At 45.8% G+C, this 16,268-nt stretch overlaps 1 protein-coding gene across 1 annotated transcript in view; it reads left to right on the top strand.

The window, feature by feature from the left end:
* Zhx3 (zinc fingers and homeoboxes 3) overlaps positions 1-15,076 on the top strand; it is a 143,444-nt gene extending 128,368 nt beyond the window's left edge. Inside the window, exon 4 of the mRNA XM_045155710.1 lies at positions 8,932-15,076. Coding sequence (XP_045011645.1) covers positions 8,932-8,942 — 11 coding nt within the window. The 3' untranslated portion in view covers positions 8,943-15,076. The remainder of the gene's footprint in view (positions 1-8,931) is intronic.
* The last annotated feature ends 1,192 nt before the right edge of the window (positions 15,077-16,268 follow it).

Here is a 16,268-nt window from a genome sequence, read left to right as displayed (position 1 = left end):
TTTTCATCTTGGACATACATAGAACCCCCAAGGCTTGAATTTAACTTCTCACTTGCTCGGGATTGTGGTATTGTAGTTCTCAGGAGATAAATTTAAATCCGGATTATGACACAGACAGATCACATCTTCAGGTAGTGATTTTCTAGGATGTGTGTATATATGGATGTTATTTGCAAGGAGAGAGGGAGAGAGAATGAATGAGAATAGGTATGCCAGAGTCTTAGCACTACAGACAAACTCCAGATACAAGCACCACTTTGTGCATCTGGCTTTACATGGGTACAGGGGAATAGAACCCAGGCCGGCAGACTGAAAGCAACACATCTTTAGCCACTGAGCCATCTCCCCAATCCAGATGTTCTAGGTTCTTTTTTTTTTTTCGGTTTTTGGAGGTAGGGTCTCACTCCAGCCCAGGCTGACCCTGGAAATTCACTATGTAGTCTCAGAGTGGCCTTGAACTCACAGCAATCCTTCTACCTCTGCCTCCTGAATGCTGGGATTAAAGGTGTGCACCACCACACCTGGCTCAGATGTTCTAGGTTCTTGATCACTAGTTTGTGGCCTCTTCCTTCCTTCCTTGTTCCTTTGTATTGGTCTCCTTAGCAAAGGCTCCATCACAGGGCAGCTGGAAGCTCAAGAGAGAGCCACGGAGGAAGAGTGTTGGAGAAGCTAAAGGACTAGGGTCTCCAAAATGGCAGCCTCGCCAGCTGGCTCGACCCTGGTGGAGAGGTGCAGGAGACACCCAGGAAATGTCTGTGGGATTGGACAGTGTGGAAGTTGGGCCCAGAGTCTTCAGTGTTAATTACTTCAGTATGGGGCCCTGTTACATGGTACTTCATCCCTAAAGCCCAGCATGGTAGTGTGCCCTCAGCAGTCCCATAGTATTTCCTGGATGGTGTTTTACTGTTTGCATACAGTGGCTGAATATTATTGTATTGGCCTGGCAAACTAATTCCTCCATCCCAGTTTTCTACTTAGACTTCTAGAAAGCATAGAATTCCTATTTCATTGAATATTTTAAATTCATCTCAATACATTTTTGAAACATAGTTATACTATTGTTCCTTCACTTATTTAAGGAAAAGGAGATTTCTGTGTGTATGTGAATTTGGGAGGTTGCCATGTTTTCCATTTGTTTAGCATTTACAGAAAGCCTATTCTCATCTCCCCCCACAAGTAGAAACAGCTTTGCAAAGCAAAGAGAAAGAGATGCCTGGTGCAGGGCAGGCCGCTGGTCAGCAGTGAGGAGTGTGAGCATGTAGGGCCCTCTGACCACATCCTCACTGACTTCTCAAATGGCTGCGGGCGCCTGGAGTGAGAGCAGCAGCAGGAGCTTTCTTCGGGGTTCTTTGGCCCTGTCAGTGCAGAGCTGGTCTCTCCTCCTGGAGGGCTTTGCCTAAGCTGGTCTGCATGCGTTGTGCTGTGCCAAGCTCTGTGCTTCCTGTGGTTTCAGTAGGCCAGGGTGAGGATGATTAACTGTTGTCACCTGAAGAGCACGATCCTATGGGAAGATGGCAAAACTGGAGCACTAGGAACAGAGCCTTGAGCCATACAGCTACGGGGGTGAGTCACCTAAAGCAGCTGTTTCTGGAACTGCACACAGCATCTAGCTGAATATTTCCAGTATCCAAAGGACAGCTTGAAGAGGCTTACATGTCGTAAATTTCTGTGTTTCACACAGCAGCATTCCCCTCCCAGATCCCTACAGCAGGCACCCGTAGTAACTGGCCCAGGTTCCTGGCATGACTTGTTTTTGCCAGGGTGGACAACAATGACTTTTCTACCAAAAGTTAGATTTTGTGTTTGGGTTGCAATGAAGGCATCTGATTTCTTATGGGCTGACAAAGAGGCAGACCATTGTTCCCATCCCGTGGACTGAAGCAACTTTCCAGTCATAGGGCACTTGAAGAAGCAGGGCCGTTTACCAAAAAATAAAAATAAAAATAAATCCCCCCCCTTTGGCAAACCAGATACTTAAAAAGATCACAGGTTACCACAAAAACAACAGAACATAAACTTTAGTGACTCCCCACCACAAGAAATACATACTTTACAAAAGAGCTTGGAAAAGTCACAAACAGATGGCTCCAGTCTTCAACAAATAAAAATTGCCAATGCTGGAGGCTAATAAAATTAAATTTTGAGTTACCACACATAGTATTCAGAAGGTCCAGTTCTTAATAAAATGTTATAAAACATACAAAAATAAGAAAGTATTCCATTCACAGAAACAATAAAAAATTGACAAATAGCATCCTTAAGGAAGTCTAGACATTGGAATCATTAGCTAAAGATGTTGAATCAGTTTGTCTTAAAGATGTTCGGTGAGGTGAAGGAAACCATGGAAGAGAATCAGAGGGAATCAGGAAAGCTGTGTGAACAAAATGGCAACAGCAGTTAAAGAGGTGGACATAACAGGTGACCAGATACACTCTAGAGCGAAAAATCACAGTCACTGAAATGAACAATTTATCAATTTATCAACATAGTTAAACAAACATAAGATGATCAAAATATCCAAAGGAAAAGAAAGAAAATAGAGTGAAGGAAAATGAACAAGCCTGAGAGAACAGTGGGATATAATTAAAGAGGAATATGTACATTTTAGGAATCCCAGAAGGAGAGAGAAATGGGCAAAAGGAATATTTAAAGAAATTCCCCAAATTTGATGGAAAACATGAACATACATACCGAAGAAGTTAGCATTGGAGCAGGAGAAATGCAGTGTATCACATATATGGGGTCCTCAGCAAGGTTAATAGTTGATTTCTCATAAAACTATGAAAGCAGTGGAAGAACATGTCTAAAGTCCTGAAAGGGGGGAAAGCATCAACCAGTATTTCTGTATCTGAAAAAACTGTCCTTTAAGAGTGAAAGAGAGCTGGGCGTGGTGGCGCACGCCTTTAATCCCAGCACTCGGGAGGCAGAGGTAGGAGGATCGTGAGTTCAAGGCCACCCTGAGATGACAGAGTTAATTCCAGGTCAGCCTGGACCAGAGTGAGACCCTGCCTCGAAAAACAAAAAAAAAAAAAAACAAACAACAACAAAAAAAAAGAGTGAAAGAGAAATGAAGGCAACTACCAATGAACAGAATCAGAAGGAGTTCATTACCAGTAGATTGACCTATTAGGAGTTGCTAACAGGAACCCTTAGGCTGGACACTGAACAGGAATTTGAAACCACAAGAAACAAGAATGCAAGGTAACTATAAGTGAATATAAAATCCAGTACCAGTGTACTGACTGATTTGTAACTCTTTTATTTTCCCTCTGTAATTTAAAAGGCAGATTGCATGAAAGTTATTAAGTCTGTGTTAATGGGCTACAATTGAGAAAAGGGTAATCTGAGCAAGTAACAAGGACAGAGCAGTAAATACTAAAAAGGAAGGAGATAAATAGCAGCAGTGTTTGTGTAACATTGAAACTACATTGATGTTAGACTAGAGTGTTTGAAGCTGCTAATTGTATTCCCCATGTTAACCAGTAAGAAACTAAAACTAGGGCTGGATTGCCTAGTGGTTAAGGTGCTTGCCTGCAAAATCAAAGGACCCAGGTTCAGTTCCCCTGGACCCACATAAGCTGGATGCACAGGTGGCATGTGCATCTGAAGTTGTTTTCAGCAGCTGGAGGTCCTGGCGTGCCCATTCTCTTTCTCTCTCACACACACAAATAAATAAAATATCAATATTTTTTAAAAGAAACTAAAAATAAAACTCAGGAAAAAAATCAAAAATGAGTAAGATGTATAAAAATAGAGCTAAATGGCAAGAGTAATCCTTTTTAAATTTATTATATAATGTATTTTGATTTTATTCCTCCACTTACCCTCTTATCACTTCCCCCTCCAATCTATACCCCTCTTCTTCCCCATCAATCCTAATCTTACTTTCATGCCTTAAAAAATATTAGATTAAATTATGGTTGCATGCATGGTCATGGGTGGAAGATGATTTACTGTACAATGTGCAGCTTACCAATGGTTACACCATTGATGAACCTGACTCACTCTCTGCAACCATTAGCTGTCATTAGCCACTTGGTAGGTCTGAGGTCTTCTCTATCCTTTCCCCAACAATGATGAAATATTGACAGGCTCAATCTTGTCTGGACACCACAGCAGATGTGAGGTTATGAGTATAACAGGCATGTCATATCAAGAAGACTGTGTTTTGCAAACCACCTGCTGCTACTCCTGTTTTTATATTCTTTCCTCCCCTTCTGTGAGGTTCCCTGGGCCTTGGAGGGGTTGGACTGTATGTCCTATTTGTGGCTGAGCACACAATAGTCACTTATTCTTGGCAGTTTTCAGCTGTGCATCAGCATTAACCACTGCTCACTGTAGGAAGAAATTACTGTGCTCAAAGCTTCAAGCAGTACTACTCTACAGGAACAAATATAGACATTTAGAAGGCAGTTTGACTTCCTGTCCAGTTAGCATAACCACAGTAGTAGGTTCTTTCCTGTGGCCTTGTCCCTAGCCACTTTACAGTACCAGGCATGAAATCCATCTTGTGAAACGGACATCAACTCCAACCAGAATGTTACTGCCATAGCATTCATGCCACTATTGCACCAGTGGATATATCTTGCCTGGCAGGTCAGTTGTGGAATACACAGGGTCCACATCTGCACTGTTGATAGCTTTTCTCCTCCAGCAGCTTGCATATTTACCAGTAATCACACTCCATGTAAATAGATTGAATTATGCTAAAGACAAGGGTTGGTAAATTGTACTAAAAATAAATAGGATCCATCTACATGTTATCTATAAGAGACTCACTTTTTTTTTTTTTTTTGAGGTAGAGTCTCTCTCTGTAGTCTGTACTCTGGAGTCTCAGCGTAGCCTTGAACTCACAGCAGTCCTTCTACCTCTGCCTCCCAATTGCCTGGCTGAGACACACTTTAAACCTAAGGACACAAAAGTGGTGGAAGCTAAAGGAATGGAAAAAAGATTGTCATGCAAATAGTTACTAAAGAGAGAACTAATAAACTTTCAAAAAAATGTTACAAGAGCGCCTGGGGAGGCTCACAGTTAAAGTCACTAGCTGACAAAGCCTGCCAGCCTGGCTTCAGTTTCCCAGCCCCCCACATAAAGCCAGACGGGCATTCTTTGGCAGTGGCAAGAGACTCTGGCATAAGTACACAACACATACACACACATACACGTACAAATAAATTGTTTTTTTTTTAAGTTACAAGAGACAAAAACTAACCATATTTTTATAAAAGGCAACATAAATATATAGTATTTATTAACATTTATTCACCCATGCCCCAAAGTACATAAAGTAAAAATAGAATTAAAGGAAAAAAAACATTTGGAGATGTTAATACCATACTGTATTATTTTTAAATTTTTATTTTAAATTTTATTTAAAAAGAGAAAAAGAGGCAGACACATGTGCCACATTATGCATGTGACTTATGTGGATCCTGGGGAATTGAACCCAGGGTCCTTTGGCTTTGCAGGCAAGTGCCTTAACTACTAAGCCATCTCTCCAGCCCTGTTTACTTTATTTTATTTTTTAAAATTATTTATTAGAGAGAGGGGGCACACCAGGGCTTCTAGCCACTGCAAGCGAACTCCAGACGAATGTACTGCCTTGTGCATCTGGCTTATGTGGGTACTGGGGAATCGAAACTATGTCCTTAGGCTTCAAAGGCAAGCGCCTTGGTGTAGTCAGGTTTGCATTGCTGGCAGAAATCACCCGACCAAAAGTAGCTTGTGGGAAAAAAGGCTTATTTTGGCTTACGGACTCAAGGGGAAGCTCCACGATGGCAGGGAAAACGATGGCATGAGCAGAGGGTGGGCATCACCTCTTGGTCAACATCAGGTGGACAAAAGCAACAGGAGAGTGTGACAAACACTGGCTACAATATCCATAAGCCTGTCCCCAACAATACACCACCTCTAGGAGGCGATAATTCCCAAATCTCCATCAGCTGGGAACCTAGCACTCAGAACACCTAAAGTTTATGGGGGACACCAGAATCAAACCAACATACGCCTTAACTGCTAAGCCATCTCTCCAGCCCCACAGTTTCTTTTTTATTTTTTAAAAAATCTTGACAACCTCCGTACATATACACAGTATCACCTGATACCACACTTTTTTTTTTTGTTTTTTTTTTCAAGATAGGGTGTCACTGACCTGGAATTCACTCTATAGTCTCAGGGTGGCCTTGAATTCATGGCGATCATCCTACCTCCAAGTGCTGGGATTAAAGGCGTGTGTCACCATGCCGGGCTCAATGCCACACTTTCAATAATGGATGTAAAAACCAGACAGAAGCCACATGTTGTAGCACATAGAGCTAATCCTAGCTATTTTGGAGGCATAAGACAGCAGACTCATTTGATTTCCCAAGTTCAAGAGCCACCTAGGTAATATGGTGAGAAACTGTTGAAAAAAGAAAAATAAAAGACCAGATAAGTTCTATGAGGAAATGGAGGACTTGAAAAACACTATAAACAAGCCAGGTATGGTGGTTCATGCTTGTAATGCTAAGGGAAGCAGAAGCAGCAGGATTGTTGTGGATTCAAGGCCAGCTTCAGCTGTGCAGTGAGTTCCAAGCCAGCCTGGGCTACAAAGTGAGCCTTGTCTTCAAAATAAAACAAAGCAAAACAACAACAACAAACACCACTATAAACCAGGTCAAATTAACATGGAAAATCAACCAACTAAGCCAAAGAGAGGGAAAGACTTAAAACAGGTGAAAACCTCCCAAGCCTTGAATCAGCAAGAATTTCTTAAGTAGGATGGCAAAATTATAGGCACAAGTAATTAATAATAAATTGGACTACATCAACATTTTAAAACTTTGAGTTGGTCATGGTGTCTCCTACCTCTAATCTCAGCAGTTTGGAGACTGAGGCAGGAGATTTATGAGTTTGACACCAGCTTAGAGTACATAGAAAATTCTGTAGTGAGACCCTATCTCAAAAATCAAAACAAGCCAGGCGTGGTGGCGCATGCCTTTAATCCCAGCACTCGGGAGGCAGAGGTAGGAGGATTGCTGAGAGTTTGAGGCCACCCTGAGACTACATAGTGAATTCCTGGTCAGCCTGAGCCAGAGTGAGACCCTACCTCGGAAAAAAAAAAAAAATCAAAACAAAATTTTAAAAATTAAATATATTTTTTAAAGAATTGAGCCGCTTGTGGTGTGTGCCTATAATCCCAGCACTGGAAAGGCTGAGATTGGAGAAGTATAAGCTTAAGGTCAGCTTGGTTTACATGAGAATCTTTCTCAAATAACAATGTTAACCAACATTTGTGTATAAATGGCATTCTGTAGAGAATGAAGAGACAATGAACAGAATGGGAACAATACCTAAAAACTGTGTATCTGATAAAGGAATAATATTCAGAATACATATAGAACTCTTACAACTCAATGACAACCGACAAGCCAACTAAAAATGGATAGATTGTTTAGGAATTTCTCTACAGATGTATAAATGGCGAGTAAGCACATGTGAAGATGGTAAACATCTTAATCATTAGGGAAATACAACTCAAAACCACAGTGGGCTACCAGTTCACACTCAACAAACAGTAGCATACATATGCACAAAGTGATCGCCATTGCTAAAGAGATGGAGAAGTCAGATCCCTGTACATTATAGATGTGGCAGGTGCGAGTGTAGAATGGCACAACCATTTTGGCAGTTAAGGAAATTGAATATAGACTTAGCATCTGATCCAGCACTTTTACTCTTAGGCACATATCCAGAAAGACTGAAAGGGACTTGAACTGATTGACTGCTATGCACCAGTGTTCCTAGTGGCATTATTCATGAGACCCAAAAGAGGAAAACCACCTGAATGCCCACTGGCAGATGAATGGATAAACAAAATGTGGTTAATACACATATCAGAATTTTTTATTCAGGCATAAAAAAGAAAGAAAACTCTGATACATTCCACACCATGGATGGACCCTGAAAACATTATACCAAGTAAAATAATCCAGACACAAAAGGCAAATATTATGATTCCACTCATATGAAGTCTCTGGAGTAGACTAGGTGATGGAGGGAGAAGAAGGTAGAATCTAGGGTACAAGGGGTTGGAGGAATTTGGAGTTATTGTTACAGCATTTCTACATAGTATGATGAAAAAGTTCTAGAACTAGGATGATGATTTGTAAGATGGCAAATACACTTAATCCTACTCTGTCATATGCGTAAAATGGTTATAGTAGTATGTTTCGGTTGCATTTTACAATGACCTTTTTCAAAAAAGCTTAGCTAGTGATGAGATGAGTAGATGTGAGTCACAAGCACTGGCTCACTTCAGTTACTCCTGGTAGGACAGAGCAGGATTGGCAGGGTAGTCATGCTGGTGTGACATTGTCTCTGAGTCTTCCCTATTTGTCTGGCTCTGTCTATCCACACCTGATTCTTCAGCCGTCCTCAGCACAAGGGCTGTATCTGTGGGCACCAAGGAAGGCAGGCAGGTTCTCTGATAGCCTCCCTGACTTTGACTTTAGACCCATAAATTGTAAAGGAAGATACCAGGGGAATACACACCGGAGCTGGCCCCATTGCTATGGTGCTAGAGCAAAGTGTGTAGTGTCCCAGGAAGTAGGGTGAGCCTGTGTACCTGGAGTTGGCTGCACCTGGAACATGTGAGAGAGAGCCAGCTGCTGCTGCAGGTGCCAGGCCTGGGGTTCAATACTGGCTCTTTAGGGAGTAGGAAGGCTTTGTCATATTCAGCCAGCATCCTGTCCTTAACCCATACTCTGCCCATTTCACCTTCCTCAGGCTGAAGGGAGGAGTAGATGGAAGGCATTGCTCATGGAATTAGGAAGCCCCCAGTGCCAGTGGCACCACCCTGGCATAGTGAGGCTCTGGCTGCCTGCCTGCCTGCCCTGTGAGCTAAACATGTTGCAGCTGCTGTGGAGTGACAGGCATGTGTTTTTTCCTCAGAAACAGACTGAATTTGATTGGATTACTGTGATACCAGTCTGGGATGCTGTCTGCCACGTGGAAGAGCTAAACCTGCCTCTCTGCTGCCACATGTCGTCCTGAAGGCCAGCTTCTGGGTGCCCAGAGGCCACACAGATCGCTCAGACCCACCTCTCTAACTACCCCTCAACCTGACCTACCAAGCAAGGCACAAAGGGTTCTTGTTCACCCTTCCGCCCATGGTGCAGGACCTTTCCTTTGCTTCCCAGGGACAACCCAGTTCAAATTTCATATTCAGAGACACTGAATCAAGTTTTTAGCTTATACATCTGCCTATGTACATTTAATAAAGCATCAAATCATAAACATTTTCACTACATAGAAACTTCAGTTAGTAAAGCAGTACATGTTCATATCATCTCTAAAATTGCCATGTCTGTTCTCAGCGGAGCTCTGGACCATGGGGGCCCTCACCCTCTACAGCTGGCAGGGGTCAAAGGCACCTCAGGATTGTGTCTGAGCCCTGACTTCACTTGTGTTCCTCAAGGAAGCATCACCCTTGAAGAGATCTGTCTGTCAAGCAGAAGCCAGCCACATTTTATGACAGGCTTGTTGTGGACTGACAGGTGCAGAGCCCACTGTTTCTGTTCAGAAAATAGCCCTGTTACAAGGCACTGCTGGATCCTCACTGTTCTCTTCAGTTGTTACCCTAATTCATGGAGTTTGAATCATGGACTGTAACTTCCTAGTGATTAGATCAGCTAAGGAAACCTTTGTCATGAAGCCTGATGTACCTACCAATCCACCTGCTTCCCTCCCCACTTTAGAAAATGAAGGAAAAGTGGAGAGACAGAACAAGGGAGGGTGGGCGTGGCAGGGGGGAGCCTGGGGCTGTGGCCACTGCAGTGCTAGAGCTTTCTCCGCCCTCTGCAGAGCGCCCTGTAGCTGGGAGGGAAGCGCAGCATGTCTGCTGAAAAGAGCTTGGTGGGGATCGATCGGGGGTGTTTGCAGTGATCATAGCTGGCGTGGTCTTGGACACAAAGGCCTGCAGGTGGAGTTCTTGGCAGAGCACTTTCAGTTCCCCTGCTGCGTGTGTGAAGGGCCTGGCTAGATGCTGACTACGTGCCCCAAAGGTGGTGGGCATTATCGGGTATGGCCTTGTGAGGGTATTGCTAGGGTCTCCATTTATACTCCCAGACTTGGAAATGAGAACTCTATCTGCTTTACCATACCCTCACGCCCACCTTTGATTAAGAAAATCACAGGTCAAGGTGCCTTTAAACAACGGCAATTTTGCCTTCTGAGCTGCACTAGATTTTAGAGAAATGCTGAAGCCCCTATTGCCCCAAGGCTGGCTGCTTTAAGACAGTGGGTACTGAGGTCCTGTAATGCACGGCCCCACTAACCTCTTGGAAATGCCTGCTTGTGAAGTGCCAAACACAGCCCCAGGACCTTGGGCTTTGGGAGCGCTCCTATTGCCCCTGGCTGCAGGGTGCACTGGGAGACCCAGAAGCAGGGCAAGGCTTTGGTCAAGAACCACTGGTCATGTTCTAGGCACCATCCTTCCCTTCTCCTACTGCAGGGACTAGAACAGCCAGGCCACCTTGCTGGCTTGTGGCAGCACGACCTACCTTTCAAAAGAGAGAGCACTCTTTGGAAACCCAAAGCCATTGAACCATTGTTAAGGTGTTCTCCCACCTTTCTGTCTTCATAGGGATGACCTCCTGATTGTCTCAGACAGGTGGGGGGGGCGGTGTTGGCTTGAGTACTTGCCTAGTTTTGCAGCGTGCTTTTAAATCCTTTCCATTTGGGTAAGGAAGCTATTTGGTCCCAGCTGCCAAGAATGACAAGTGATTACCTGGCTTCAGTGAACTGGTACCTGGGAATTTTTCCTTAATGCTTGTATACATGCAGATTAATATACATATCCACATATAAAGTACAAATACTCTTTTGTTACTTATAAAAATGTATCTCTGATGCACTCTCGAGCTTCATGGGACATGGATGCAGGGGAAAATTGTGTGTGTGTGAGGGAATGTCAGTGCAGTGAGTGGCTGGGGCAGCTCAGGACAGAGTCGTCTCCAATGTGTGAGGAACCGGTGCCTGACTGAGCCCAGGTTCTGCTGGCATCTAGAGACCTGCTGCACTGGCTGAATGGAAGAGGATTTTTTGGTTATTTTTATTTTTAATTTATAACCCACGCAGACAAGTTATATGGTAGATGAGTTTATACAGAATACAGAGATGCCCTAGTTTTGGCACCAGCTAGTCTTCTGGATGGAGCAATTACAGTAATGCTGGCCCTGGCATGGTTTTCTCACATTCATTAGTCCAGCCCAGTAGGAAGAGCTTTACATGGATGGCAAGACTGCCCAGGCAAGGAGTGTAGCAGAGTAGTAGTTGAGCCCTGCTGCTTCCTGTGCCCTTGAGGGAGAGAGAGTAGTCTGGACCTTATTCATGAAGAGCAGGGTCAGAAGTTTCATGGGAGGAAGCGACCCTCAAGCAGGTGCTTCAAGAAGTGCTTTGGGTGTAGGGTGCGGAGTGCACGGAGTTGGATACCAGCATAGCCCCACAGCCCAGAGGTCAGACCCACATTGACCGCAGAGTGTCTTTGTCCACCAGTCCCGTGGCTAGTCCAGAACAGATCACTGGCTCTGTACTGTTGAGGGCTAGTGTCACGCTCAGTAAAAGGCTGGCTGTGGCCTCAGACTCTAGACAGGTGGGGTAGGGTTCACCTCTCCTAACAAAACAGCCTGTATTGTGAGTCTTTTCCCCACTTTCCTTGAACTTATCACAGGTAAATCTTTTTTGTTGTGGTGGTGGTTGTTGTTGCCTGTCTTGTACATATGATTTGTTGTTTTTTTACGTGGGATTGTAAATTCAGTTCTAACAGGTGAAACTAGATACCATACTGATCATGGAAGTTTGAATCTATGATACATAAACTTTGCATATTTTGATTATTTAGTGTTTTGAGACAATAGATGAATGTTTCTGATTTGGGGAGGGCAAGTGTCATTTTGGAGAGTCTTTTCACTGGATGGCTCACAAGCACTTTGAAGGGTCTACTGGAGATCATTTGATTTAGAGCTCCTTTCTTTTGGCTGATTGGCAGTGGTAGTGGCCATCAGTGGACCAGAGTGCACAGTCTGAGGGCCCTGCTCTCTGGAAACAAGAGGAGGAAGTCAGTCAGAGTGCTGGGTGGCCCTCTGGCCTTCTACCTGCCCTTAGAGCCTGCACCCAAGTGGCCTGTCCCATCGGGAAGCTCCTGTGTGCTCTTCGGGCTGAGATACAGCTCTCTTGGGTTTCATCCTGTTCAGTAAGTGGCTCAGTGACATATCCTGTGTTCTTTCCTCCCTTCTGGCTGTGGGACATCTGTCCCCAGCTGCTGTCCAAGGAGCAGGAGGCGGCCTTTCTGCTGGGATGTGCACGTTCTCCCATAGCCACCTGCTCGTGCCTTCCCTGTCTAGGGCCCTGTTGCCTTGTGTCTTCCTGTAACCTCTGTATGGACCAAAATCCTTATTGGAGCAGTTTGCTCACTTCAGACATCATATCCCAAGTGGATAATGGCACTTGCAGGAAACCGGCCTTTCCCTGCTACATCTGGGGGGTGTATTGGTGTGATTCACTTTTGTAGCAGATGAACATTTGTCTAAGTTTAAATTTCTGTGAGCACATTCATCCACAAGGTTCAGATGTCTGCTGGAGAAGAGTCCTCTGGACTCATAACAGTCCACATAGCCCACTTGCCCTAGCCAAAGCCAGCAGGCTGTCTTGAGTCAGTCAGTGAAGTTTGGCCCCCCTCATTCCAGACTGAAGCCCCTTCTTCAGGCCTCGGACCCAGCTTCTTCCCCTCCCTTCCCTGAGAGCACACATCCCCAGCATTCTGCCAAGACCCGGGGAGGGGGTGCTCTCCACATACTTGAGGAGCACCTAGTCTCCCAAGAGCACCGGCACTGGAGCCAGAAGGCATTTGCCTGTCCCTAAGCAACTTGAAGTCAAGGTACCCACCCAGTTGAGTGAGGCAGGGAAGTGTCTGTGCTGTACCCCCTAAGGCTGACGAGGCTATGAGAGGAGCGCATCAGAATGACCGCTGGGGTTTTGTCTGAGTGGCGAGACTGAAGTGGCTGTTGTGGTGCTTGCTGTCTGGCCAAGCTAGAAGTCCACATGGAGCAGACACACCATTTTTGCTGGAGTCTGTTTCCAGTGCCTGGTCATCCTGGGGAGCCAGCATGGACAGTAAGCCCAGGTGTACTTTGGGCTGGCCCAGCATCTTGCCCCTGATTGTGACATTAAAGGAGCTCACGTGGAGCAATGGCCGCCTTTTTGGGTCTTTCATCCTGACCTCTGAACACTAGTCAGCAGCCTGGCGTCTAGTCCAGGCTGTAGGAATGGCAGTGTTTGTTTCAAGCCCAGGATCCAACAAGAGCCACACTTTTCTAACTGTCTAGAAGTCTGGCACAGGCTGGGAACAGGGAGGTCAGAAATAAAACTAGGCAAACACTGGCTGTCATCAGGACAGAGGTGGGTAACAGCTTCCTTGGTTCTTAAAGCCGTTTTTGGCTTGCAGGACCATGTGGGTTCAGAGTAGTTACTAGGCTGTTGTCTGCGCACTGTCAAGCCTGGCCCTTGCTGCTGCTCTGCCAGGAGCTAGGCAGAAGAGCGGTGGCTGTTCTCACAAGGACTCCGGTCATCTGCCTTGCTGCCTGTTATCCTCAAATGGAAGGCAAGCCAGGACACCTGAGAGAGGCCTGCATGTTCATCTGCCACCAGTGCCTCTGGTCCGGAGAATGGTACACTGCACACAGGCCAGCACCTCTCTGTGGCTATTGCCTTTCTCAGTTCATGCTAACTTGTTCCCTTCCGTGACAAATCATTCAGAATCACTCTGTGACTGGAGCTGCAGGTGAAAGGTCTAGGATAAATCATGTCCATTCAGACACTGGGTAGAGGGCCGCAAGGCTGGGTCCTTCCCAAGTGCCAAGCCCCAGTGAAACACTGGTTAAGAATCTATCATATGGTGTCTGTTAATTATGTTTAAAGAGTCATCTTGTCACTTGTCCCCACCCAAATAGCTTTGTTTCATTCTTGCAGTTTGCCTGAAACCCGGGGTCAGGGCCCCATGTGAGATGGTTGGCAGGAAAGAGCCAGCACCCACTCCTCAGCAGGGGTTCCAAGTGAGCTGGGTCACTCCCTGTGGAGCTGGGTGGCTGGGGCAGCAGAGGTCATCCGGGGCAGTCAGCTTCCCCAAGCTTCTGAGCAGCACTTGTTCAGCTATGTCAGGGGGTCAGACTGGGCCATAATTGTTATTAAACAGAGAAAACTGGCCAGCCTTCCTCTGGCCCCTGCTGGCCATTGTTCTTTGAGCTGTACTCACACAGCCTCTGAGGAAGTGGGAGGAGCTGCCAAAGCCTTGCAGATACCTTCCTGACCAAGTCCAGTTTCTGGTTCTGTTGGACCCATTTTGTGTTCTGGTCTCAGGGCAAACCCATTTCCAAGGGGCCAGACTGCTGAGACGTGAGACTGGGGGGTGACAAGCAGTTGGCTTCTGGTGTGCTTCCTGTCTCCCAGAAGCAGCTGAAGGGATCATCCTGGTGCTAAGTGAGGGGCAGCTGCCCTGTCTCTGTCCAGAGGCAAACTGAAACTAAGCCGCACTGTAAAAGGTCCCACCTCTTACTGCAACCAGTTGTGAGAACCCAGAGAATGGCTTACTCGGTCACACAGGCCTGTGTGGAGTGGGAATTCTTTATTTGGTCTGTGTAGCCTTGGCTAGCCTGAAACTTGCTATTAGACCAGGTTGGCCTCGAACTCCAGCAGTCCTCCCGCCTCTGCTTCCTGAGCACTGGATAACAGGTGTGCAATGACATGCCTGACTGGAACGTGAATTCTTTGCCCTGGGAAATGTTTTTAGTGGAAAGATGTCCCTTGCCTGCAAGGAGGCAGCAGGCTCGAGGCTGCGCTTTGTAGAATGAGTCTCCAGGCCTCATAAGGTCCCCCATGGGGATGCTGCTATTTCTAAGATGCAAATTGCACATTTCCTAGATTTTGTATCTCTGGATTTGGATAAGGGAGGGGAATAGGGACAAAATTGCTCGTACAATTTGAAATGGGCCTCAATGGTACTTCAAACCTTTTGATCTTAAATAAAAATGTACAGACATTTCGCATTTGCTGGCTGACTTTGTTTGGGGCTGGGGAGGCGGTCGGGGAAAAACTACAAAACACTTCATAGTCTGCTGGCAAAACTGTTACAGAGTGAGGGGCTTCCTTCAGCTCCCCTGGAAGAAATTCCAGTTCACCTGTTTCCTGTGTTCTGAGCTCACTGTAATGGCTTCTACGTGAAAGAACTGTGGGGTTTTAGAAATTGGACTGAAAAGACAGTGCAAATCGAGTCAGACCTGTAGCTGCCCATCTGGCATGAGGACATTTCATTACTCTTCCTGTGAAAAAGCTGATAGCAGAGTGGATGTTATTTGCCAAGGAGGGCTTATCAACTTGTGTAAGGATTCAGGGACCTTCTGGAGGCCCAGGGCCAAAGCCACAACTTCCAAGATTTAAAGCAACTAAGTTTTGTTGGAGTGGCTTAAAGGGCCTGTGGCATAAGGAAAAAGGGACCCCCTAGTATTAAAATCAGCTGAGGTGGAAGTATAACAATGCAAGGTAACAACTGTAGTAGCCAGACATAAGGGTCTGCTCTTGACCTGGCCCCTCCCAAGGCCATCCCAGGTCCTAAGGAGGCAGCTGTTGAACATGAATCTGCTCCCTGGGGTGACCACACTGATGTGAAAGCTTGGAGTTTGTCAGCTGAGCCCATGGTGGGCTCACTCAGAACACACTTTAGGTGGGGTTGGCTGCAATGGCCAGTGGGGGAGGGGAGTTGTGGAGGCCTTCTGGAAGGGAATGCCCAAGTTGACTGCTGGGCATAAATCCTCTGGGGATTATCAAAGACTCAGGGCCTGACCCACCTCATTAAAATGCAAGAGATGTGTGACCTTGTTTACCATGCTGCTTTGGTGGGATAACCCAACTTCACCCTGCCTCAACTCTTCAACTGAGTTAACATGATCAGAGAGGTAGGACAGGTTCAACGACTCTAGTTCCAGTCCACAAGTGAAGGCCAGAGTGAGCCGGTGGATGGGGAGGGAAGTCCCTGTGGGAATAGCTATGTGTCAATGAAGTTTTGAAGCAAATGCCAGAAACTGCTCCTCCTCCTCATCAGACCTTCAGTCCGGTAGCAGGAGGCAGAATGCTCCTGATCGTATAGCAGTGCTCTTGAGGCAGGTGTCCACTGGACAGCTGCTCAAAGGAGAGGTCTTCCACTCTGACCTGTCTACTGGTCCCTGCCCTGGTATCTC

This window comes from Jaculus jaculus, chromosome 8 (genome assembly GCF_020740685.1).
Source record: "Jaculus jaculus isolate mJacJac1 chromosome 8, mJacJac1.mat.Y.cur, whole genome shotgun sequence".
In the NCBI taxonomy this organism is placed as follows: Eukaryota; Metazoa; Chordata; class Mammalia; order Rodentia; family Dipodidae; genus Jaculus; species Jaculus jaculus.
Note: the sequence above shows the minus strand (reverse complement) of the source record. Positions and strands in the feature narration are given on the sequence as shown.